General features: G+C 39.5%; 2 protein-coding genes across 5 annotated transcripts in view; both read left to right on the top strand.

Annotated features, from left to right (window-relative positions):
- The first annotated feature begins 1,727 nt into the window (after positions 1 to 1,727).
- On the top strand, positions 1,728 to 19,639 carry LOC135585760 (CMP-sialic acid transporter 4-like). Of its 4 annotated transcripts, XR_010481139.1 has the most exons (17): positions 1,729 to 2,374; positions 2,871 to 3,109; positions 3,504 to 3,620; positions 4,244 to 4,300; positions 6,383 to 6,460; positions 6,592 to 6,636; positions 7,246 to 7,305; positions 7,573 to 7,695; positions 8,333 to 8,410; positions 8,581 to 8,650; positions 11,398 to 11,505; positions 11,637 to 11,770; positions 11,851 to 11,927; positions 12,296 to 12,344; positions 12,581 to 12,645; positions 13,057 to 13,330; positions 19,140 to 19,639. XR_010481139.1 is itself a non-coding variant. In XM_065089739.1 (16 exons), exons 2-15 carry the CDS (start codon positions 2,939 to 2,941, stop codon positions 12,629 to 12,631), a joined length of 1,218 nt encoding a protein of 405 aa, XP_064945811.1. In that variant the 5' UTR covers positions 1,728 to 1,953; positions 2,871 to 2,938; the 3' UTR covers positions 12,632 to 12,645; positions 19,140 to 19,639. The 4 variants fall into 4 exon arrangements, 3 of the variants coding, with proteins under 3 accessions (XP_064945811.1, XP_064945810.1, XP_064945809.1); XM_065089739.1 differs by lacking the exon at positions 13,057 to 13,330 and having other exon boundaries at positions 1,728 to 1,953; XM_065089738.1 differs by lacking the exon at positions 13,057 to 13,330 and having other exon boundaries at positions 18,026 to 19,639.
- Positions 19,640 to 23,209: 3,570 nt separating this feature from the next.
- The window catches only part of LOC135597160 (uncharacterized), a 3,978-nt gene continuing 617 nt past the window's right edge, over positions 23,210 to 26,570 (top strand). The window contains exons 1-4 of the mRNA XM_065089735.1: positions 23,210 to 23,650; positions 24,948 to 25,223; positions 25,324 to 25,461; positions 25,530 to 26,570. The exon at positions 25,530 to 26,570 is cut by the window's right edge and continues 617 nt beyond it. Of these exons, the coding sequence (XP_064945807.1) occupies positions 23,315 to 23,650; positions 24,948 to 25,223; positions 25,324 to 25,461; positions 25,530 to 26,570 (1,791 nt within the window). The 5' untranslated portion in view covers positions 23,210 to 23,314. The remainder of the gene's footprint in view (positions 23,651 to 24,947; positions 25,224 to 25,323; positions 25,462 to 25,529) is intronic.

Raw genomic sequence — 26,570 nt, 5'->3', positions numbered from 1 at the left:
TAACTCAATCAATTCATGTGTATTATTAAAAAATATAAAGTCAATAAGTTCATTCTCGATTTTCAACATAATCGATCAAATAAGTAAATCATATTGATTAATAATTTGATTTTTAATTTTTCTGATTTGATCACTTGGTTTGATATGATCTTTATAACTATGAAAAATACAACTCACAAAATCCAAGTTCATATGACAAGAGGAATATTGATGGGAATTACAAAAGTTTATGGAGAGAAATCTTGATCATAAGAAGAATGTTGATGCTCAAAATCATATTTCAATTGAAAAAAAATAATTATATTAAAAAAATATTATAATTGGATAATGTTTCATTATTTAAAAATATTTAGATCTAAATCTAAGACAAAGTTGAAAAAGTTTAATTATTTTCATGATATATTTTCAAATATATCAAAACCTTCATAATTTTATCCAAAATCATTCAAATTCTCATGATAATAATTTTATAATATATATAAGATTATGGTAAAATTGATATTTATTGTCAATAAAAATAAGTAGTTAAAACTGAATTATAATATTTTTATTATAATTATAATATTTTGGTTCAATGATATAAACATTGTAAGTCCGATATCCTAATTGAAATATTTTTTATTATCATTCTTTGTGATAGGTAAAATAAATATTATAAGAATCTTTACAAATGATAGTCCTAAATTTAAGGTTACATAAAATAGATACAAATAAGGACTTATTATCCTTTATTTGAAATGTCTCTAAATATTCATAAGTTTTTTTCAAAATCACAAAAGAACTTATGAAAATGTAAATAATTAAAGTTAATATATCTAAATGTTCTTATGTTTTAAAAATAAATAAAATATTATAAAAAATCTTAATATAATAAAGATAATAATTAATATTTTATGATAATTTAAACTAATTAAGATTGAATTATAATATTTTTGAATATCATTAGTATAATAAAAAAATCTGAACCTTAATTAATTTTGTGGAGCATAAAATACTTTAAAAATACTTTTTTAAATGAGTTCAATTAAAAACTCAAAAATTAAAGTTGTCTTAGGAAAAATATCTCTTAGATATTTTGAAAATGAGGAGCACTATCACATAAAAAAAAATTCAAAACTTTAAGTTTTCTCAAAAAATCACTAAAATATTTTCATAAATAAATCTTCAAAAAAAAAACTTAAGTTTACCTTTCTATATATAGTTTAAACAAAACTAATAAATATATCTTGAGGGAACAAGCATGACGTAACCTCCACAAAAAGTATCCTCTTATTTTCGACTTGAATGCGATGGATCTTTTGACCCATCACTGGATTTGCAGGTGATGAGTATGCTATTAGTGACAGTCTCGCAGATGATTAATATGCTATTAATGACAACGATCGAGATTTCCTTGTATGACTGCTTCCACGTTAATGGTAGAATTGCTCAAAAGACTCGAGCAAGCTCTTTAACACGATCTACATACATTGGACGTGTGGACAGACCCTCTCCACTTGTCAATTGCATCAATTCCAACCAAGAAATCTTTTGGAATCTCAAAATCATGATTTTAGATATAATATTTTTCTTTGCTAGCCAGTTAATAAATATTATGGGTCGAATATTATAAGTTTCAACCATGCTGATAGGTCATTAAACTCTCTAGCTCATGACCATGTCTTTTTTGTTCTAAGGGTACAAGACACTTCTCATTTTAGTTCTTGTGTAGACTTATAAATGAACAGACCATCAGCCTGACACATCGGAAAAGGTTGGTCGCAAGGAATAAGGCGGAGCATTTCCCCCCGGTTGACCATGGGCCTCCGTGACTGCAACCACTGCGACTACTTCCACAGTGGGAAACGACGACCTCCAGAGGATAACACCGCCATTGGATCTGTAAAAGCGCTGGCCGCAAGTGACCGACTTCAGCTTCTCGCACGGCTAATGCCTGCACGCGGCTGGCCACAGGTGGGTCTCAGTCATCCCAGTCACCCAATGGCCCGCGCGAGGCTTCGTGTCCGGCCGTCGGAGAGCCGAGCGAGAAGGTCTGCTCTATTCCTGTCACCGATGGGCGCCACTCTGTTCCTCTCGGACTGGCACGTTCGGTGGGTTAAAGTCCACGAATATTTTGGCTGTGTCTTATAAAAGGGCGGCGAAACGACTTCCCCTTCTTTGCTGTTATTCTTCTCGGCCTTCTCTCCGCGCCCTTTGAATCTGGATCAAAGAACCCTACCCATCTCCGGATCCCGTCCGGAAATCAAGAAGGCCCCTCGACTGTGTGATTCTGGTTGTATCCGAAGGTGGTAATATTTATCGCGTTTGCTCGATTGCATTGGATCTGGTCTCAGGCTCCTTGATCCGTGGAGAAATGCGATCGAAGCCGAGCTAGGTGGGCCTATATCTGATTTGTTGGCCGGTTCTCGAATCTTTGATCGCGATTCTGCATATGGTTCTTTTCTTTATCGGCTCGGATTTGTGTCGTCGATAATAGTGGCCGGGATGCGGGTTTTTGCTGTTACTTCTTTTTTTCGATTCTCTGTTTGGTAGCTGAGAAGGAAATTCAAATTATTCTGATGTTTGATTTTGTTTGGGAGCATAAGGAAATCGCTGTTTCGCCACTGCTACGGGTAATATGGAGAAATGAGTTCCACCATTCGATTCGGGGAGTAATATGTTCTGTTCTCTGTGTTCGACCTGGAAATTTGTGAAAAAAAGAAATCATATGAGCAAGTGATATATTTGTTTGGTTAAGTAAATGTTTTTTTTGGTTTGTTGTGCTTCTAAAGGATTATTTTTTTATTTTTATTTTTCGTGTTCACTTGTTATGACTAATTTTTACCTTCTGTAATGATTGATGATTTTATTATATGCTCTCGTGGTCTCAGGTTTGCTGCTGCTGCTGCTATTGGCCGTGTAGCAGCCAAGTATTGCTTACAAAAGGTCCTCTTTTGAGATGATAAAGAACGGGATGGTAGAATGCAGCGTCTGCCACTCCAAATTTGTCTCACCAAGCCCCAGATCTGTATCAAGGGCATATGATAAGCATAGGAACCAAGTATCATCAAAATATCGTGCTCTCAACTTCCTCCTTGTCATGGGCGATTGTATCTTGGTTGGTCTCCAGGTAATTTCGATCAATTTGTCTTCATAATCTCCAGATTTAGTTTAATTTTGGAATACATAACGGTAGAGTCTTTCATTTTAATCTTCATGACTCGGTTAGCTTCCGTGTTTATCAAAAGATGCAATTGGATTGTAGATTCTTATCTGTTGCCTTATGGCCATTGTCACTAAACACATGAATTCAAGCACTGATACATTTTCTGCTTGCGTCCTGATATGTAAATTGCCAATGTTCATAGTGCAGAGTTTCTTACACTCTATTGCATTTGCTGGTTCATTTCCAATAATATTGCACTATATAGTTGCTTCTGGTGTGTTACTTTGAATGCATTTTGACTGGCATTGCATCGATCTGTTTAATGTGACACTTGACCAGATTTTGTGATTTATTGCAGCCTATACTAGTCTATATGTCCAAGGTGGATGGGAAGTTCAAGTTTAGCCCCATCAGTGTAAATTTTTTGACAGAGGTTGCTAAAGTACTCTTTGCCATCATTATGTTATTATTCCAGGTTTGTGTAGTAACCTCATTTCTTATTAGAATTTAATTTATGAGATACTTTTCTCTAAATGGATCTTGTAAATCTCCCCTTTGAGACTGTTACCTTTCTGAAAAAAAACCTACACGAGGTTGTCTCTAGTTGCATGATCTCATGCTGCCACAAATACGGAAGTTTTTTATCAGCCATCCAAATGTTTTTTGTAAATAAAATCTTGTCTGGACTTGTGTTGTTAAGGAACCTGGAGATTGATATCAGATCTAGCAGTTGGTCATAACATTTGTAAAATCTGCATAGTGAGCATAATCATTTTGAGGACTGTGCCAAGGGTTTGGATTGGTATGCAGGCAGTATCTCTACTGTTGTGAGATTGGAAGGAAGAGTGCTATGGATGCATAGCGTCATTATCCTTGAATGTGTTGAGGACCATCCATCAACCATAATGAGAGGCATTATTTAGCTTTTATTTATGTCTTTAAAATATGTTTCTTTCGAAGAAGTCCTTTGCTTTCTCTCCACATGCATAGTTTATAGATATATGATTTGAACATGTGGTAGGAATTTTGCTCTTTCTGTTGTGAAGCTTTGTATGGCTAATAGATGGTTTGTTATTTGTTCTATTCATCACTTTACAGGCTAGAAGGCAGAAAGTTGGAGAAAAACCCCTTCTGTCAATTTCCACATTTGTACAGGTAATGCCTCTGCATGCTCGAAATTGATGTTATGGTCAAGTTTTATATAGTTCATATTTTCTCTTTTGAACTTTTGTTGTGGTCATTCTATTTATGTGAACATTTTTTATTTTGTAGCATCATGTTGTTATCCATTTTTCAGCAGTTATTATATTCTTTGATAAAATTTATAGCTATGCTGCTTTCCTATATAAAGTTTGTTAGAGACAAGTAAAACAATTATTTCTTTATATAGGGTTTTAATAATATTTAACTTCCTTAGAAGAAAGAAAAACTAAATAAATATTGAAGAGTAATATGGCTCAGTATATTTGGTAATTTCTTGGGCCTTGTTGTCTATAACTTTCCCAAAACTCTTTCCTGAGCTGTATCTTTTGGCAAAGTATTTCTTGATCTATAGTATTTGCCAGGTAGACTGGAGTGCTCTAGTAAATGCCTACCAGATGATTAATAGATCATTGTGGATTGCATTTTTTTTTTTATTGTGCATTGCATTTAACTGAGAAGAAACTGCATATGTGATGCAGTTGTTATTCAGTCTCGCAACATAATTTTTCCACTGTCCTTGAAAGTTTCCTGTCACTAACTGGGATAATATTTTAGGCTAACAGAAGGTGCTTCCTTTCTGCGTACTTCATGTGCCACATCAGTGGGCTTGAATTTGAGCTTATGCATCCTTGGCAGTCTTTCACACTGCTCATTGCTGACCTTCCTCTCAATTTTCTTGTCCCTTCACTCCCTTTCTTCTACCATATAACAGAAAACTATACATGTTCAACTTTTGAAGTAGACTCCTGCAAGGGTATCTTTTTTCAAGGAAATGCTACCTGCATTGCACTTAGTCACCAAATGATGTGTCCGAAGTGCCTTAGCTAATGGAACAGGTCCATGTGTTAGGATGAGTATGGATCCAGATATTTCATTTTTTATTCACTAATTTTTGTATGCAGAGGTGAAACATATTTGTGTTGGGTATAGACAGGTAAAATCAAGGTTTGAAATATCGTACCGTATCGGTGTTTCGACATTCGTTCGATACGGTACGATATTATATACTGAGCGGTATACCGTTCAGTATATATATATATATATATATATATATATATATATATATATTCCTTCTCCCTCACAGGCGACGTCGCCTTACAAAAAAAAAAAATAAATAAATAAATAAATAAATAAATAAATAAATATATATATATATATATATATATATATATATATATATATATATATATATATATATATATATATATATATATATATATATATATCATCAGTTAACGGGTGGTCCGTGTACCGGTCAGCTGACGGACCGATACATACCGCCCGTACCGGGCGGTATTATTCGAAACTGTATACCTTGGGTAAAATAGTAATCACTTTTTAAATATTACTGTTTATCAGTCGTATTTTTTAAATTTGTATAAAATCAACTTGGAATCCTAAGGTTGCGTTGATCTTTCTACAACTTTTTACACAACATATCTATTTCCATAATTGTGTATCAATTTCTCCTTATTTTATATTTGTTGGTGTGAGTATCAATGTTGGAGAGGATGTTTAAGAAAGCGTGAAAGAATAGTGATAAATCTGTAGTTAACTTTTTATTCAAATTAATCATTTTATATGCTTGTAAAAAATTGTAGTGAAATAATATTTAAGTTGGAGCATCTATAGATCCTTCATTCTTTGTGCATTGGTTTCAATACCAGGAGTAAGAAAAAGTGGGGAAGGTTGACGACTTGTACTCTTTTATTGTTCAACATTGAGTTTAGATTCTATACCCATGAGAGCTGTCAAGGAATGTAATTCATTGCTTCTGCTTGCCTATAATTGAAACTTCCAGTTATGCAGAGAGTATCCAAGAAGATGTCTTATTACTGAAGGTGTTGCAAGCTGAATATCATTTCTTATCTGTTCTTGCTTGCTTTATCTGTTGTTCTTTTTCTGCTCTGTTCTCCTTTATGTTCAGAGCTACTGCATATTCATTAAATTCATAAGATCATTATCAAATTCTTGTCTGTCTACATGATATGCTCATGCTATGATTTGATTTGGAGATTGTGCCACATTTTACAGGCAGCTCGGAATAATGTGCTTCTAGCTGTTCCTGCTCTTCTATATGCAATTAACAACTACCTAAAGTTTATCATGCAGGTATATATCTAGCTTTGTACATTTTGACAAAATTATAACCTACAATTGCCTATGTTTGCTCGTTCTATTGCTAGATTGGAGTGCTTCAAATGTTTATGATTGTCTATTTATTAATTTCACTCTCTTTGCAGTTATACTTTAATCCTGCAACTGTGAAAATGTTGAGCAACCTGAAGGTATTGCTTCTATATAAATGTTTAGGCTTTACACTAAGTGATTCTAAACCATTTATATCAAAGTAGTTTTTTTAGTGAAGCACTGCTGGAATGATAAGTATTGATTATTGACATTAAATAGAGATAGAGGACATGTTCTCAAAGGAGTTCTCTTTATGTATTTTATATGACGATTTTACAGTGATTTTCCAAGTTGATTTACAGATTTTGGTTGGTAAAACAAGGATAAAAATGTCATATTATTGATACAAATCTCTATGCTCACAAATATATTTGATAGACATGAACATTGTTGACTAGCTCTAAGGACTTTATAAAGTGGAATAGTATATGGTTGTATCTGGTTATATATATGACAGAACAAATGTATTTCTGCAAATTATAATTTTCAGCTAGCTCTCTTTCACATACTGTTGTGTACGATGAAATAAGTTGCTTATTCTTTTATTAACCTATTTAATATTTTTCAATGACTTGATCTTTTATGCTGTGATGATGTATCATATCCTCTTCCATCATTTTCTAGGCTTGTTCATACAAGATTGTGAGAACTGAATTTTATTGAAGCAAATCACTGATAGAGTGTTGCATTTATGCAAATTCTTGTAGGTTTTGGTGATTGCTGTCCTTTTAAAGATCGTAATGCGAAGACGATATTCCATAATTCAAGTAAGTGTCGATTCTGGAATGAGTTGCAATTCATGTGTTATGTACTTTTATGGATGAAAACTAGAAATGTCTTCTGTCATCGTAGAAGGAATTTTCAATGTGAAATATGATATGATACTGCTGTAAGTGCTTGATACCAGATGATCTTGTGGGGAGCTTAACCATGAGTCATATAACTCGTTGACGATTGTAATATCATGCATTTGAGCTATAATTATTTGATATTGTCATTTAAGTTTCTCATTTATTCTTTTTGTTGATGGGCAGTGGGAGGCTCTTGCACTTTTGCTAATCGGGATAAGCATTAATCAGCTTCGATCACTGCCTGAGGGTTCCACTGCATTGGGTCTTCCTATTACAATGATTGCTTATGTCTATACATTAGTTTTTGTAAGTTTTGTCACTGACACTAATATTCTTTATTTTGTATTGTTTCTTTCAGAGTTTTGCAATAAATCAATTTTTGCTTGTTTCCTCTAATTAGATGGTAATTTTTTTGGGGGAATTTTTCATTTTTTAATAATTGATTGTTGATAATTCATGTCATTTTGATCAGAGCACTTCAGTAATGTTATATTCGTCAATTTACTATATCTTGTTTTTGCATGATATTCAGTTTGAGAGTAGAACTCTAATAATTTGGGTTATGTGAACATCTTAAAGTACAACCGCAAACCATGTCTTGCTATATGATTTTTATGTGTACACAAGTTGTTAGTTCCTTTTTTTTAATCTGCAGGAATGTCAAACAAGTTAAGATGTGAACTTTTGAGCATATGACAAATTCCAGATATGATCCCACGTGGAATTTTAGTGTCGGTGTATCATATTAGTCCATCTAGTAGTTAATATTACCTCATGAAATTTTTCTTAGACAAGGTAAAGGATGAATAACTTGTTATATTATGTTTTGAATGAGTAGCTATCTAGGTGATTGGTGAAACCTGGATGTATGAAGATTCCTATTTGTATAGCTTATATAATCTTGCTCTGTCCTAAATACTCACATTGTATCCTGAAATTGCAGGTTACTGTTCCATCAATGGCTTCTGTTTACAATGAATATGCTTTAAAAAGTCAATTTGAGACAAGTATCTACCTTCAGGTGACTCTTTACAATTGAATGTAGTCTTGCTGATCTCATTTTCAGTAAATGAGTAGCTTAAGGAGGATTGTCATATTGCCTTTAGCATATGTTTTCTCTCTGCAAGTTTACTTGCATAATATTATGCTTATTTGAAGGCCATATTTTCATTTTATAACTCATTTTTGCAGAACTTATTTTTATATGGTTATGGAGCAATATTCAACTTTTTGGGCATTGTTGGGACTGCCATTTTCAAAGGTGCATATTTTTAGTATTGCTGCTTGAAACATATGCTTAATATATGACAGTCTATAGACTCTATACACAGAGTTGGTATGCTATTTCTGATCAGTGCTTTAAATTACTTGAACAGACTACTTGTGATGACATTAGTTTGGTCCTTGCTGCACTAGTGTATTCTTTGGATTCAAATTGAGATATATAGTTCCTGTACAGGTCATGCTAACAAAGTTTATGTGCTTTGTTGTTCCAGTTCATTACAGCGTTTCTTGGACAACTTGGTTCTCCCCTGTTTTCTTTCCCTTCTTATGTTTTTTTTTACATTAAAGACGATCGTAATAACACAACTTCTAGCCTGGCATGCTAAAAAAGAAATGGCACCATCTGAGGTTTGGAGAAAGAAGAAAGCTGGAGCTTGAAAGTGATAAATCCCTGAGATTGGAAATCCATCATATTTTTTTAAAGCTATATCTTTGAATAAAAAACATAAGAAGATTGAAGAACTTAACCAGAAACTTCTTGGCAATATGCTATACCAGGTTAACAACCATCAAAATTTCAAGCACTAAAAGAATCTTCTCTGTAGAAGTTTCAGCTACTTCAATGGAGTATTTACTAGGAATAGCAAGTAAATATTTTTTCAAACGGATGTTTTGTGCTGAGTTTCTCTACTTCTGATGTTAAATATCTCTAGATCTTTTGTTGTTACTCATTATAGGCTCGCATAAAACAAGTTAAGTCTGATAGTTCAAAAGGAATATAGCTAGCCATAAATCAAAAGGTTGTGATAGGTATTATTTTGCAGAGCACCATTCCTTGCAAAGGCACAAATTAGATGAAGAATCTGAAGGGGAACAAGTTGTGAGGTTATTGCGTAGGTCAACTAGTTAAGGAACTAAATGAAATGTGGATAGATCATCTTTCCCTGAACTGAGAGAGAACCTTGGTACAAAGAGTGATCAGTATTTGAGTTACAGAAACAATCTTTCCAATTGTAGGGTAAGGGCTGTGTGCACTGGGTTTACCTTGAGCTATGAAGTTTCTCTATATTTTCTTTGTATAATCATGCCAATGCAAAAGGGGCTAATATAGATGAATAAACAAGAAAAGAGAGTCCCTTTCCTTTTTTTCTTTTTTCATTTTTTGCCGAGATAGCACTTAAGTGGTAATTGAAGTTTTTGGTGACACTTTTGATGTGTAGTTGTGTACATTGTCCCTCCCCGGGCTTCATTGACGCGAGCATCTTAGGTTTCCCTTTTGGATTTTTAGGACTCTGAAGAACCTTTATGACTTTTCTATACGATAATGCTAAAGCAAAAAGGGCAAGCTTATGTGAATTGACAAAGAAAAGATGAGAGTTCCATTCCATTCTTTTTCTTTTTTTCTGTTTTGCTGATAGAGTACTTAAGATGTAAGCAAAGCTTTGGGTGCCACTTATGATGCATGCACTAATGGGAAATTTTATGATTTGCCCCACTGAAAATTCTGCAATACAATCTTTGTGACATTGGTGTAGGATCCAGATGTCAATAGAAACTTTCCAGGCATTGGCATAAAAAAATCTTAGAGACTTGATTGACCGTTTGGTGATTTTGTTTAAGCCATAAATATTTCACCAGCTGCTTGTTTTCCTGTAAAAGCTGCAACTTTATTCTTGTTCTTATATTTGAATTATTTGCATCTACACATTAAAGCTCAATTTATGGGGGCTTTGAAGGTTTACTCCCTGGATTTGTAATTTCTATAGTACTTATTTTGTCTTGGATTTATGATCAGAGATCTACCCTCTCATCATTCCTCTTTGGTCTTCAACCACTTATATACCCTTCAGTCAATGCATCTCCTTCTCGCATATTTGTATGCTTATGTCTAAAAGATCCTAAAAGCAGGGAAAAATGCACATCATGGTTTCACGTTTCAACTTTCAAATACCATTTGGTATGTACTGTATGGACGATTAATTATAGGTCCGAGCAAGGACCAGTAACGAAGCTTATGGTTGAGTACTGGTCAGTACAGGTGATATTGGATGGTACAGACTAGTCTACTGCCTGGTATTCGGATACCATACTACTATAGTAAATTACTGAAACCAGTACCAAGTCTGAGATTTAAATTCTTGATGTAGTAATATTATGGTGTACTGTAGTACTTGAATTAGTTTTAACCCAATATGCCATCACACAAGTAACTTGATTGTATGAAACGCCAACACTTGTGTATTCATATAAGCATGGCACCTCCTGTCTGGAGTTGTACTGAATCTCGCTGCAATCATGTCCAAGACTCCAAATGGCCTTATGCATAGACACGTACAGATAAATTGAAATAAATACTTTGAAGATACTTATGGTTCACTTCATATTTATGTTATATTTGTTATTTATCAACTTTTCCTTATAATTCAGAGTCACAGACATACAGGTTTGTGTCTGTTACTACATGTACTTTTTTTTGTTCGATTAATTCTCCTAACTCAGTCCTGTTCATGTTTTCTCTCTATTACATATACATGTGCACCTTTGTTCATGACACATACAATTGCATATAGATGTATTATATGGACCAAAACAGCCTATTTAGTCAATCAGTAATAGATATTAGTGATTTTGTGTCTTGTCATTTTATCTGATGGTTTTGTTGATTGTTTATGGTGATGTATATGACTATATGTTTTAAGGTCTGTGCATACTCTCTGCAGTTTCTGATGCCCTTTACTGGAGATAATAATTATTCTTTGATTTCATATTCTCAAACTTTGACAGGACCTGGTAGCTTCAATATTCTTGAAGGGCATTCAAAAGCTACAATGTTTCTGATTTGCAACAATGCAGCACAGGGCATACTTTCATCGTTCTTTTTCAAATATGCTGGTAAATTGGAACAAATGCTGTGTTTCTTGTGTTGCTTACCAATGACTGAACACCCTTATTTCTCTTTCCCAAATATTTTGGGGCTTTTTTGTTTTATAATCTTAATCCTATGTCACTCATGGTTCTTGCAGACACAATCTTGAAAAAATATTCATCCACCGTTGCTACAATTTTTACTGGCATCGCGTCTGCTGCTTTATTTGGTCATACATTGACCGTGAACTTTATCTTGGGGATCTCCATAGTCTTTATATCTATGCACCAGGTATTTGCCAAATGTGTCTTAAGAATTAAGATTATTGCAGCCATTCATTTCCTTGACAACCTTGACATTTTTTCTCTCAGTTTTTCTCCCCCATGGCCAAAGTCAAAGATGAGACACAAGTTGGAAAATTAGAAATGATAGAAGCTCAACATCCAAGGTGCATCCTTCCGTTTTTTTATCTTTTTTTAGAATAACGTTCACCTTAGCAGCAGTTTAATCTAAGAGGGTTCCATTGATCACTTCTTTAAGTACTTTCGATATTTCCCTTTTTCTTTTTAATGTGTTAAGGGATGTCCTGCTCAGTAATGGTCGTAATGCAAGTGATTAACAAGTTGGCCTACCCACTAAGTTGTTTTGGGAAATAATACTTTATATTGAATTCGAGTTAGTCTCAGATTTTGAATTTCTTTTTAAAAGAGAAATCCTGGATGCCAAATGTACTACATCTTTTAGATTGCCTTTATCTGAATAGGATGCTATTCGCTGTAAATTCATTTTTGTAATATGGTTTGTCTCCACTTTCAGGTCGAAGGATGCTTCTTTCATAAACATGGCTGCTGGTGCTGCTGAAGATGTAAGACAATCATGCGCCCATATATATATGTATATATATATATATATATATATATATACATATGTATTATATATACACATATACATATACATATGTATTATATATACACATATACATATACATATGTATTATATATATACACATATACATATACATATGTATATATATATATATATCCACTTAGTTGTTAATTATAAATTAAAATATCCTTGCACATCATATTTTCTTCCTTTCAGGTAAATCATCGCACTGGACATGATGAGAGACAATCACTTTTGCCTATCTGATGTTATATTTTAAGGTATCACTTCAATCCTCAAGAACTTTCGAACTTGGTGCTTTGTCAATAACTAATGCTTTCTATTGAATCTACAATCTGTTAGGACTCTAGCTTGGAGAGTCCTAATTGAGAGGGACATTCATGTAAAAATGTTAGGACTCTAGCTAGGAGAGTCCTAATTGAGAGGGACATTCTGTTAGGACTCTAGCTAGGAGAGTCCTAATTGTGAGGGGCATTCATGTAGGAGGTTTTTTCTTAGAGAAGAATTAGGAGTTGTAAGGGAATATGAGTCTTGAGTAGGAGTCCTATTAGGAGTTGGTTAGAAGTAAGAGTCTTAAGTAGGAGTCCTATTAGGAGTTAGGGTTTAGAAGCCCTATAAATAGCCATGTATTCCTTCTCTTTTCATAAGCAATAGATGAATCTTTTCTGCAGCCTTTGAGCAGCAACTTGGAGGGAGGAACCCTTATAGAGTTCCAAGGAGGCCGATCCCCTAAAGAGATCAACCCCAAGTTTAGAATCTGCAAGGGTTCTAACACCTGGTATCAGAGCAGCGTTCTTGGCGTCTCGCTGCCCTTCCACAGCCATCCATCAACCCTCCACAACCATCCAAAGTAATTCCCACAATTGCTTAAAAGATCGTCACCGAATTCCGCCATCATCTCCACCACCGCGGATCATCCTTTGATCTCCCCATGAATTGCAACAGGTTCTGGTTTCCTACCTTACTGCTGCTGCAATTTAGTTATCCTTATTCAAAAATCCAAAAAAAAAAAAAATCGTTCCTATATTGCTGCATAAACTTTTCGTCACAAAGTTTTCATCTCTACGACGAAAGATACATTGCAAAATTCCAGCCGCATAGCACCATCTGTTTGATCTTGCTACTGTGCTTTTTCTATCCAAATTTCTACGAAATTTTTATGACATCTTTGACACTTCCTAACAGTAGATTTCCCTTTGGTTTCATAAAAAAATTCTCAATATAAACTACTGATCTTTTATGTCCAATCTGCTGCACTTGAATTGCAGAATTCAAGCCGCATAGCACCATCTGTTTGATCTTGCTACTGTGCTTTTTTTATCCAAATTTCTACAAAATTTTTATGACATCTTTGACACTTCCTAACAGTAGATTTCCCTTTGGTTTCATTGAAAAATTCTCAATATAAACTACTGATCTTTTATGTCCAATCTGCTGCACTTGAAAATCTATGCTGCAGAAAATTTCAGTTGCATATCGTTGCCTTAACCCATCTATTTGCAATCTTTTTTGAATGAAATTTCTTATACACTTCATAGATCATCTTGGCTTCCATCTAAGATTGATCTATTAAGAAATTCATCTCTAAAAACGATTTTATGTTGCTGCAAATTTTCATCGTATCCCGCTGAAATTTTTCGACGACAATTCTGCAATTGCAACTTGCACCAATTTCCTTGCTGTTATACTGCCAAAAATTTATTGATTAAATTAGATATCCTTGCTGTCATATAAACTGTGATTTTGCTATCAATTCCCTCCTCAATTCTCTCAAGTTTTTGGTGGAAATTACGTCGAGAAACCGTTGTTTCTTCGACGACAATTCTACTCTTACAAGACAGCACATACTTGCTGCAACTTCCACGGATTTCTGTCAAACCTTTGCTACCATCTACCATAGATCCAAAACTTTCATCCACAGCCCTAAAACTCTACCAAACCACACCCTCAAACTGCACCCAAAACAGCCACAAAACAAGCCTAAACTGCAACCTACATCCACCAATCCACCAACACTTTCGACCATCACTTCTCTCAACCTATACATGCCTTTAACCCAATAGCAAAAGAGAGATCTTAACATCATTGATTTGGGGCCATATACTATGACATCTAAGGAGGCAATCAATGCTAAATTCGAAGCCTTGGAGGCGCGAATGGAGGATAAGATTCGGACGCTCTTTACCGAACTCAGATTGGGCCGACCACTAAGCCCGAAGAAATCATATCAAGGAGAGAGCTTTACCCAATCACACCAAGCCCGAATAGATGACTTCCAAGGGAGGGTAGGCTCTATGACCAACCCCAACTATCCATGCATGAGAGTGGACTTCCCTAGATGGGAAGAAGGAGACCCGATTGGTTGGATCTCGCGCGCGGAGCGATATTTTTGGTACCACAAAACCATGGATGTATCTATGGTGAAAATTGCAGCTATACATCTTGAAGGGGATGCTATACAGTGGTTTAAACAGTTTGAACATACTTATGGAGTCCTTTCATGGCAACAATTCAAAGAAGGACTGCTGATCCGCTTCAGACCAACCGCTTACGAGAATATTGACGAACAACTAGCAAAGATCCGACAAACCTCCACCATTCAGGAGTACCAAACCAGGTTTGAAAGGTTATCTAATCAAAATCATGATTGGTCTCAAAAACAGCTATTGAGGACCTTCATTGAGGGCTTGAAGCCGGAGATCCGAGGAGAAGTTAAAGCGCGACAACCGTACACGCTTATGGCAGCCATCTCTTTCGCACGACATCAAGAGGAGCAATTGAACCATGAAGCTCGGAGGACTAGGGTCACTCCTCAACCAGTAATATTGAAGCCCTCAGCCCCCCCTACTATCGACCAAGTCCCTGCACCAAAGAGGTTAACAGGAGAAGAGCTTCGGGAGCGATATGCGAAGGGGTTATGTTGGTATTGTGACGAGCCGTGGAGCCGTGAGCATCGCTGTAGTAAAGGAGGACTTCTTATGATTGAACCGATAGAAGAAGAGGTCATTGAACATTCAGAAGAGAGCCTTGAACATGAAGAAAAAGATGCAGAAGAAGAGCCACAACCGACCGAAGTTACGGTACAAACACTAGCTGGCTACTCAAACCCGCAAACGATGAAAGTTGGAGGCCTTCTCAAACAACAACCGATCACTGTTCTCATCGAGACGGGCAGCACTAATAACTTCCTAAACAGTAAGGTTGTTGTCCATATGAACTTACCTATTGAGAATTGTAGCAGGTTTGTCGTTAAGGTCGCCAACGGACGGATTTTGAAGTATGATCGTAGGCGCCCACAAGTGAAACTGTTGATGATCATGAGGCCTTACCAAGAGATGATTGCATATTTCTTCCTTCTCCCTCTTGATGATCATGAGGCCATGCTCATAATAAAATGGTTGATGACATTAGGTGGTATTTCTTGGAATTTTATGCAACTAATTATGAAATTTTACAGTAAGGAGAAACAGGTGACATTGCACGGGAAACGTGGGGGCGACATAACAACGATTTGCACACAACAAATGGAGAATGTTTTGCATAAAGCATGCAGCGGCTTTTTGGTACAACTTGAGCAGCAAACTAAGGGAGAGCCAACAGAATTTGAAGATCCAAATCTACTTCCTTTGCTTACTGAATTTTCAAATATATTTGACGAACCGTGCAACCTACCTCTTACCTGTCGGCATGATCATTGTATAATGATTCTTCCAGGCAAATCTTCAGCAAATGCTCAGCCATATCAGTATCCACATCTCCAGAAGGATGAAATAGAAAGGATTATAAAAGAGATGCTCGAAACAGGAGTTATTCGGCCAAGTTGCAACCTCTACTCTTCGCCGGTGCTACTTGTACGCAAGAAGGACGGAACATGGCGAATATGTGTTGATTACCGAGCTCTCAATGGCATAATCATCAAGGAAAAATACTTTATTCCAATAGTAGATGAATTGCTAGATGAAAGGGAGCACAAATCTTTACAAAGCTGGACCTTTGATCCGGGTATCATCAAATACGAGCATGCGAAGAAGACATACGGAAAACCACCTTTTGAACACACAACAACCACGAATTTTTGCTTTCTTCAACAAAAGGTGGAATATCTTGGGCATATCATATCAGAGGAAGGTGTGGCAGTGGACCTCTTCAAAATTGGAGCAATGCAAAACTGGCCGACCTCGAGAAACATAAAATTGCTACATGGCTTTCTGGGTTTAACAGGCTACTACCGCAAGTTCGTGAAAAACTATGGAAAGATCAGTGCACCACTTACTTCCTTACTAGAAAAAGATGTCTTCCAATGGTTGGACAGAGCCTCCGCTGCCTTCGACAAACTTAAGGCAGCCATGACGACGACACCGGTGCTAACACTACTAGATTTCAACCGACCCTTCATTATTGAGGTCGACACATCTGGAGTCAGAATTGGAGCCATTCTCATGCAAGATGGTCGACCACTCGCATACACTAGCAAGGCATTATCTCCCTCCGATCAAAATATATCAACATATGATAAGGAGATGCTCGCCATTGTGCGCGCAGCAACGAGGTGGAGATTGTACTTGATCAGGCGATACTTTCAAATCAAGACCGACCATAAAAGCCTAAAATATCTCTTGGAGCAGAAGATATCTTCCCCCGAGCAGCAAAAATGGGTAACAAAACTTCTTGGATTTGATTTTGAAATAACTTACAAAAAGGGGAAAGAGAATGTTCTTGCAGATGCGCTTTCGCAGCTACCCGAGCAAGTTAAAGTTTCGACCGTTTCACTTCCGACCAGCGACTTCCTTGAGGATATTAAGATGGAATGGCAGGAAGATTCAGATACTAGTAAGATTATAAAAAAATTGGAGGAAGCACCAAGCCCCATGGCTCATTACAATTGGGACTCAAAAGAATTACACTATAAGTGACGCATTGTGCTTGTGACAAATTCTACTTGCATCTTCAATAGCAGATTTTGGACAAAGTTATTCTATATGCAGGGTACTAAATTGAAAAGGAGTACGACATATCACCCACAAACCAACAGTCAACCGGAAGTTTTAAACAAGTGCTTGGAGACAGCCCAAAGCCACCCACCAAATATGACTACCCAAAGAGAACTCCAGACCCAGCCAAGTGCCATTATTGATCGACGGATCGTGACTCGACGACGACGACCCACTAATGAAGTGCTAATACAGTGGGCGAACCTACCAAAAGAAGATGCCACTTGGGAGAACTATGACGACTTGAAGATCAAATTCCCAGAATTCATGAATCATCAGCCTCGAGGACAAGGCTGATTTGAAGAGGGCGGGTCTGTTAGGACTCTAGCTTGGAGAGTCCTAATTGAGAGGGACATTCATGTAAAAATGTTAGGACTCTAGCTAGGAGAGTCCTAATTGAGAGGGACATTCTGTTAGGACTCTAGCTAGGAGAGTCCTAATTGTGAGGGGCATTCATGTAGGAGGTTTTTTCTTAGAGAAGAATTAGGAGTTGTAAGGGAATAGGAGTCTTGAGTAGGAGTCCTATTAGGAGTTGGTTAGAAGTAAGAGTCTTAAGTAGGAGTCCTATTAGGAGTTAGGGTTTAGAAGCCCTATAAATAGCCATGTATTCCTTCTCTTTTCATAAGCAATAGATGAATCTTTTCTGCAGCCTTTGAGCAGCAACTTGGAGGGAGGAACCCCTATAGAGTTCCAAGGAGGCCGATCCCCTAAAGAGATCAACCCCAAGTTTAGAATCTGCAAGGGTTCTAACACAATCTTTCCATGGACTCCTAGAAATTTTTATTATTTTTTCATTCTTCTTGGATCATTTTTTTAATTATATCATATTGACATTTACATGATTACTGGTCTTTAGGTTTCTAAGCATGTCATATGTGTGATCAGTAAGATGAAGATGCATATTATTGAGATAATCAAATTATTTTGATAAATTTATGTTCCATTCATGCAAATTATTCATCTTATCTTAAAAGAAAGATTGTACAAGTTCATACTCTGAACAAATATTCATGTAGGAACATATGTGTAGCATATATATTGTATCACTTGGGATTTCAATATATATCTTGTACTTGTAAAGGCTGGTTGATTTGACAAATGACTATATTTCTTCACATGCTTTTAGAATCGCACTTCAAGAGTTAGGGTATGCTTAAATGCTAATTTTCCAAGAATGCTAATAGTATGAAGCTTCGGTTATGTGTTGGCTAACTCGAAAAGTGACAAGATTACATCATCCTACCGCCTAGGCTTTAATCCAAATCCATTGCTTGGATTACTTAGGCTATTTGATGACTAACATGGAAACAATGAAAGGAGGAAGAAATCAGAGGTCTTAACATTTTCACAATAAACGGAATGAGTTTGCTAGCCCGAAATGGATGGAAAGCTTTTTTGCAACAAACTCTTAGTTTATGTGCATGGCTAAGGACCTCAGTTTACATGGCAGTCTTTAGAAGTATCACTGTCAGGGAGCATATACATCTTGTTACTTGAGTATTCTCCTAACCATACTGTATACAGAAGCATCGTTTATTCATGACTATCTGGATTGAAAATATCACACTAGTAATATATAATATGATGGCTATATGAAACTACACTTCTTTGCATTTAGGCGGAGAATACCTTCATTGGTGAGACATGTAAAGCACCTTATAGCTAAGCCATTTATATTTTTGCAACCGTCTTTAGTACCTAGATTAAATTCAGAACTGATCATGATTGTAGCATTTTTATTTGGCAATGGATTACTACCGCAGGTATACTGTGGAGGGGTTCTTTTTATTGACCTAGAATGCAGCTGAGCCACCAACTGGAGGCAATAATCATTAGCAAAGTATAAAACAGAGAAGGAAATATAGTCTTTATTTTGGCATGCCACGGATAAGCTTGTTTCTTCACACTCGGCTTCATCTGCGAGAGAAAGAACAAAGGTAGCCACCATAGTCTAGAAGTGTAGGGATAAAATGAATAAAAAATGAACAGGTGGATCCTTTTTAACATTCAAGAACTAGATTTTCCTAACAAAGGTTTTCTCTCTCTCTCTCTCTCTCTCTCTCTCTCTCTCTCTCTCTCTCTCTCTCTCTCTCTTTGTATTACATTATTCAGGCATCCTCATATATATTGTCCTTTCAAAACTTGGAAAGCATGTTTTCCTATTCTTTCAATTGATTAATTATTCTTTTTGATTCCAATACCTATGTTTGCTCATTCACATTTTTCTTTCAGTAAAGTCATCCATAGAAATTAACAGTCTTAATGACACTTGACAAGTTTGGCTTTGTTGTAACAAATCATGGTTGTGAATTTGCATTTGCCATGGAGGAAGAAAAATCACTCCATAGACAGATCTCAAAGTGGGAGTGTCATGTTCTTATAGTGCTACAAATTGTTGGTACATGAAACATCTAAAAGAACAATCTTTTAGATGGGGGAAGAGAGCGATTTCGAAGACCTTTTTAATATTCCAATCAATAACAATCTTTTCTCAATATTATTACACGTCCGAAAGAAAAAGAAGATTCCCTGATGTTACCAAAAATAAAGAAGAATACCTCGAACAACAGTAATAGGAACCTAAAACAATTGAATGCAATATAAAGCTTCATCGAGAAGGCCACTACGAACATGAAATCGATCATAAGTCTAAAGGACATATACATTTTTCCCATTTTATGTTACATATACATATACTCGAAAATTCAGTAAAGTATACATTTCCCCTTTCAACTATGTGGGATCCAAAACCTGGGAGAAATAAACTCTCTCAACATAGACACCGAATGAACAGTTTTCATGAGCAGGGTGGCTATCTTAGAACACACTTGTGTCTGAGGCAAATTGAAGACACTGGTTTCCTTGGTCAATTTAAAGCTTAAGCTATAGCTCTGTGAGCAACTCCCGTTGAAGAAGAAACCATTTGTTTAAGAGCAGTGTTGACAGGTGAAGAAGGCACAGCAAATGAAGGTAAGCTTCGAAGGAAACTACTTCCATGAGTGCAAGTTGTAACACAGCTTGAGACAAGATAAGATGATGAGCCTTCCAAAAGAAATTTTGTTACCTTCAAATGATCTTATGTTTTTGCTTCAGAGATGGTATGCACTTGTGCAGCATATCAAACGTTGTCAGGTTATTTGCATTCATTCCAGAATGATATATGTTTACTCTGTCATCCCGAAATGATGTCTTCCACCTCAGGTCATTCGCTCTGTGACATGATTCCGAGCACACCGGAGGAGGAGGATGTGAAATGATATCCGATGGTGAAGACAAGATGGTTCTACTTGATATTTGCTTGTTCTTGGGAGCTTTAGGACACAAGCAAACATGAGTGCAGGCCTCGGGGTCCTTTTGTGCCTCGTTTGCGCTTCAGGCAATGAGAGATGCCTGCTGATCCCCCCCACCCCCTACTTTGTTTAGGCCATGCACACCATGGGAGGGACCTTGATGGAGGCAGCCTTGGATCTGTCATGACTTTGTCTCACTGCTGAAGTTGATGGACCATGGTGACAGCCTCCAGAACCATTTGGAAGAGCATGACAAGTGTACTTGATGGAGGTGCCTGGAGCACCTCATCTCTGGAGCTGCAAGGCCAAGATTGGCTAATGCAGGTCACCCTAATAATGAAGTGCATGAACTTGGACTTCTGCCATGGCTAAGCCCCTCGAGCTACTGCGTCGCCTACGAGGTTAGACTCTGAGTTGATAATGGCATTGGAATATAAGCCTTCGGGGGGAGATGACTCATGTGGATGTCAATTTCTTGGAAGCTCCAAACGAGGGAGGCACATGGCCTCCTACACCATAGGCTTTGGCTGGACGACAGCAGCAAGAGGAAGAACCACCAGTCCGGTGAGAGGTTGGCACCTCCGACCACAACTCTACTAGTTTCGACCTCAGTCACAAGTACAGGAATTTATGTGATCTCGTAGTTCGTAGCTTGCCATTCTCCAGCTTAGATTACTTGTTCTTCTCGCAGAACTCGCCGAGCTCGCATTGGTCATCCATGGAACCTTGCACGCTCGAAGACCAATCACAACCTGAGCAGAAGACACATCGATCGTGGTGCTTACTCTATGTTTCGAATGCCACATGAGATCTTGTTCGTATTTGTGCGCAGCTGTTTGACTCGTTGCGAGGGCGTATCACATCGAACGTGCAGCGAGCGAGCGAGCGAGAGAGAGAGAGAGAGACAGAGAGAGAGAGAGAGAGTGCACGTGAGTCTCTGGGGATCCGATGCGATGGGATTAGCCTCGGCAGGATGGCTCGGAGCAGTGGCTCTCTCCCATGTCTCATAGGAATTAAGATGCCATGAGGATGCACATTTGGTTGACTTTTGGTGAATCCAAACCAGTGAGTCGTTGACTTGTTGTATGTGTTGGGGCAATGAGCACGTTATGATGCAGTTCCATGGTGAGCTACTGATTCCAATGACCATTGCAGAGTGGCAGCCTCCTTTCCCCTCTTCCTAACTCAAATTTGGAGAGAGAGAGAGAGACAATCGAGCATTATATGTATAGTTTACGGTTGATAAGCCAATGTGCATTTGAGAGAGAGAGAGAGAGAGAGAGAGAGGGTGTAGCGAGATCCACGTGGTGGCATTTGGTTCGGCTCGGCTGAGGCTTTTGGCTTGGCTCGGGGATTCAACTGCCGACGGCTTTTGGGGCAGTTTTGGAAAGGTCGACTCCCGCAGAATCCAAACTCACATGCCGTCCACGTTTGCTGTTGGTCTTAATTTGAAGTCACTCTTTGACTCCGACTGAACACCGCAATTCTTCTTTTTACTCATTTTCGATTGCGATAACGTTGGGATGAATTATCGGAAAAAAAAAACACAGAGCATCGTATTTCAGTATTTTTGCCTTATAACGAACGCCTTTATTTTATAAAATAATGGTACTACTATTTTATTTTCCCTCTTCTCTCTATAATAATAATAATACTTTTGATAGGTAGACTTTCTCCTAACATGATAGCATATGTCATCTCGACCGGTTTCAAACATTAGTCAATGAGCCTAAAGAAGCATGAGGCTTAGGAACTTGTAGGAGTGGAGAGTTATAATATATATATATATATATATATATATATATATATATATATATATATATATATGATCAAGTAGATTGATAGAGATAGAAAGAGAGAGAGAGAGAGAGTTATAACTGATGTCTTAGTGGAATCATGAGGTGGAGTCAGAAAAAATGTGGTGTCAGACTCTTAGTTGATATCTCCTTCTAATTCTTGTTGACATTTTAGTAGACTCGATGGCCGGTAAATATATTGAGTTCTATCCAAACAATCTATATTATTTTCAAATTCTTATTTTCTATAAATTTATACTTCTGAATTTAAATTGGCATGGATGATTTATGAAAATTTCTCAAAATTAAGGATGTTTTTCAAGAATTCCAAAAAATTTTATTTTATTTTCTGAGAAATCACCTAAAATACTAATTCGACGGGTAATGGGCTCCTAAATAAATTAAGTTCTTTCCTAACGAGTTATTACCCTCAAATTCATGCTTTTCATAGATTACCCTTTCAAAATTTTACAAAGTTAATGTGCACGCTTACAATTTAATTCTTATCGAATATTTTCTAATTTAACGTTGGAAAACAGAGGCAGTAAAAAAGCCATAAGCTAAGCCACATTCGGCGCCGTCCCAAACCCAAGCCGGCTCGGGCCACAACCCGTAAGCCGTAACCACCCGCGACGGGACGGGACCCACCCAGTCACCTCCACTTGCCGGTAAAAGGAGGAGTTCCTCCGCATCTGCCTTTTACTTTAGCCCTCCTTCCCTCCATCTATATAAATTAGCGGCCTCCTTTCTGCCCCCGGCGCTCGCTCCTTTCGAGTTCGGAGAGAAGTGCGAGGCGCAATCGATCGAAGCAAGAAGCGTATCTCGGCCGGGGAGCCCCGATCGGCGTCGGAGATGACGGTGTTCGCCCACTGGGGCGGGAGAGGAGCCGCGGCGAAGGCGGCGCAGCAGATGATTCCCTTTGCCGACTACGGCTCGGAGGCGTCGCAGCGGCTGGTGGAGGCGGCGCACCTCGGGGACTCGGTGGCCGCGTCGGAGTGCCTCGTGGACCCGGCGGCGGACGTGAACTACGCCGGCGCGGTGTGCTTGCGGGCGCGGCGCGCCGTGGTGGCCCTCCGCGAGGAGGCCGCCGATGAGGTCCGGGTGGAGTTCGAGGAGCTCCGCACCGACGCTTCCGCCCTCTTCCTCGCCTCCCACGCCGGCGATCTCGCCCTCGTCCGCTTGCTCCTGGTTCGATCTCCTCCCTCATCCCTCTCTTTCCTACTCTGCATTCCCATTCGATCAAGATCGCGAACAGAAGATATTTTAATTCCCTTTTATTTGCTTTTACTTTTATCATCTCGATTATTTCCCAAAATATACTTCTATTGCTTAAATGGGTGCAATCGGGTTCGGTTTCTTGACCCGCAAAGCTGCACCCGATCCGTTATATTTGAGTCCGAAATGTTATAGAATGGGTTATCGGACTGTCGAATCCGTTTCCTTTTTCTTGATGTCCACCATTGCTCGGATCGCAAAATCTCGACCGTCCGATTAGCGATCCGGTGCCGTCCCGTGATTCGCGTGATCTCGAGTCCCCGGCGATGCGTGGTGTCATACCACGCAGCTGGCACGACTGTACGTCTCTCTCTCCTCTTAAAATGCCTTGAACGTACTTCATGCCTCCAGTTCCGTACCGTCTTGGCCGATTGCCCTTCCATTTCTAATTGGGTGCGGAATTTGATCCTAACAATCAATGGAAGTGTAATTAGTGGGCGGAGGAGCGTCGAGCTCACGCGACATATCCGCGAGGTATTGAATGCGCTCCATCTTGCTCGCAGTGGTGCGAGCTGTCGTACGGCAGCCCCCATTTACATCAGACTCCCGCAGCGCGCACGCGCCGTATCGCGTGGGACTTCGCATCTCGTCCGTCCAACTGGCCGAACCCTCGTGTGTTCACCCTATTAAATCCCCTGCAGTTTTCTTCCTGATTGACCCGTCATCCTCGGCCTTGAGACCTCGCACGGTTCTCAAAGCTCATGATTTCTACTGCTTAATTGCATGGAGGTGGGGTATCTTCGACTTGCACTGCACCTGCGAGAGGGAAGGCTTTTTGGACTGTACGATTTCGGAAGCCTGTGGCCGTCTGGTGTCACGACGCTGCCAGTTGTTCGCTTTCAGAACACCTGAAGAAAGGGCTCTCGGCGCATGCGGTCGCTGCCGGCATCCGACTCATCGGCACCGTTTTCACCTGATCAGAGGGTTGCTATCGCATCTTTAATGTAACGCGCATTTGTGATGGATGTACCGCTTTGCTCTGACTTCACCCATGCAGGGTTGGTACTGACCAGGTGCAAGTAAAGAACAAACAAGAAGACAAAGGAAATAAAGCGCCTGATACTTTTCTGCTGCTCCTTTATATCTTGTCTTTATCTTTCTTTTGACGATTTACTGATTAATTTAGTGGAATTGAGATAACTGGAGATCAAGAATTTGTTATGGTTGGCTAATTTTGATGTTTTTGGTTAATGGGGGGGGGACTGTGAAGGAAAAAGGCGCCGACGTGAATCAGAAGCTGTTTCGAGGACACGCGATAACGGCAGCGGTGAGGGAGGGGCAGGCGGAGGTGGCGGCCTTGCTGCTGAAGGCCGGGGCGTCGCAGCACGCCTGCGAGGAGGCGGTGATGGAGGCCAGCCTGCACGGGAGGGCGAGGCTCGCGGAGCTTCTCATGGGATCGGATCTCGTGCGTCCCCCCGTCGCCGCCCATGCGCTCGCCTTGGCCGCCTCCCGAGGGTTCGTCGACGTCGTCGACACCCTCATCGAGGTACATACTCGGTGTGCTCTCAAAATACCCCCATTTCCATTCGCTTTGCCTTGTTGATGGCGGTGATGTTTGAGTTCCACTTTCCCAAATCTATATGCAGTGTGGAGCGGATCCGAATGCAACATCTCGTTTGCTGCTCCGCTCGCTGAAACCATCCCTGCACACCCACGTTGACTGCACCGCCCTCATCGCCGCTATCGTCGGCCGTCAGGCTGCCGCCGTCCGGCGGTTGTTGCAGGTATTTTTGACACTCCCTATGCCTTGAATCCTGCGACCTACAGATTCATGACGTATGTGTGTGATAAGGCCGGCGTGCGGGAGGACGCGAAGGTGAGACTGGGTGCGTGGTCGTGGGACGCCGACACTGGTGAGGAGTTCCGCGTTGGAGCCGGGCTGGCCGAGCCCTACAGCGTCGCCTGGTGCGCCGTCGAGTACTTCGAGTCCACCGGCACCATTCTCCGCATGCTCCTGCAGCATCACTCTCCCAACGCGCCTAATCACGGCCGGACCCTCCTCCACCACGCCATCCTCTGCGCCAATCCTCGAGCTGTCGACACCCTCTTGGCACGCGGAGCCGACTGCGAGCTCCCCGTCAGGACCAGCAGGAAGATCGAGTTTCGGCCGATCCACATGGCTGCTCGACTCGGCCTGGCCTCTGTTCTGCAGATCTTGATCGACAAAGGGTGCGACCTGAACCCCAGAACTGACACCGGAGAGACGGCATTGATGCTATGTGCACGCTACAAACGTGATGAATGCCTCAGAATTCTCGTATCGGCTGGTGCCGATCTCGGCCTGGTGAGCTCGGCCGGTGTGTCTGCCGCTACGGTCGCTGCTTCCGGCCATTGGAGCTTCAGTTTCCAGCATGCAGTTCTCGACACGATTCGGCAGGGAACCTTTCCTCGATCAAGTGATCGAAACGTCTTCTCCCCGATCATGTTCGCGGCCCAGTGCGGCGATGTTGGGTCCTTGGAGGTGCTACTGACGCGACCAGACATCGACGTGGACGAGCAGGATGAGAACGGGCAGTCCCCTGTCATGGCGGCCGCCCGAGAAGGCCACGTGAATTCGTTCCGCGTCTTGCTCGTCGCCGGCGCCAACATGAAGCTACGCAACAAATCAGGAGAGACGGCCGTCGAGCTTTCTCGGTCGAACGAGAACCGGGATCTTTTCGAGCAGGCGATGCTCGAGTTCACTCTCGAGAGAGGCAACGCCGGAGTGTTCCACGCTCTGCACTTTGCCGCTCGGCGGGGAAACATGGCCGCAGTGCATCTCCTGATCAAGAGGGGGAGCGACGTGGACGCCATCGACGGAGACGGGTGCACTCCGCTGATGCTGGCAGCGAGG

Source organism: Musa acuminata, chromosome BXJ1-11 (genome assembly GCF_036884655.1).
Source record: "Musa acuminata AAA Group cultivar baxijiao chromosome BXJ1-11, Cavendish_Baxijiao_AAA, whole genome shotgun sequence".
In the NCBI taxonomy this organism is placed as follows: domain Eukaryota; kingdom Viridiplantae; phylum Streptophyta; class Magnoliopsida; order Zingiberales; family Musaceae; genus Musa; species Musa acuminata.
Note: the sequence above shows the minus strand (reverse complement) of the source record. Positions and strands in the feature narration are given on the sequence as shown.

Bases quoted from the DNA above. Each gene is read 5' to 3' on its own strand.
- LOC135585760 (XM_065089739.1), top strand. From the start codon at position 2,939: ATGATAAAGAACGGGATGGTAGAATGCAGCGTCTGCCACTCCAAATTT. The intron at 11,771-11,850 runs GTATTTGCCAAA...TTTTTCTCTCAG, and splicing joins TCTTTATATCTATGCACCAG to TTTTTCTCCCCCATGGCCAA. The intron at 12,345-12,580 runs GTAAGACAATCA...TCTTCCTTTCAG, and splicing joins CTGCTGGTGCTGCTGAAGAT to GTAAATCATCGCACTGGACA.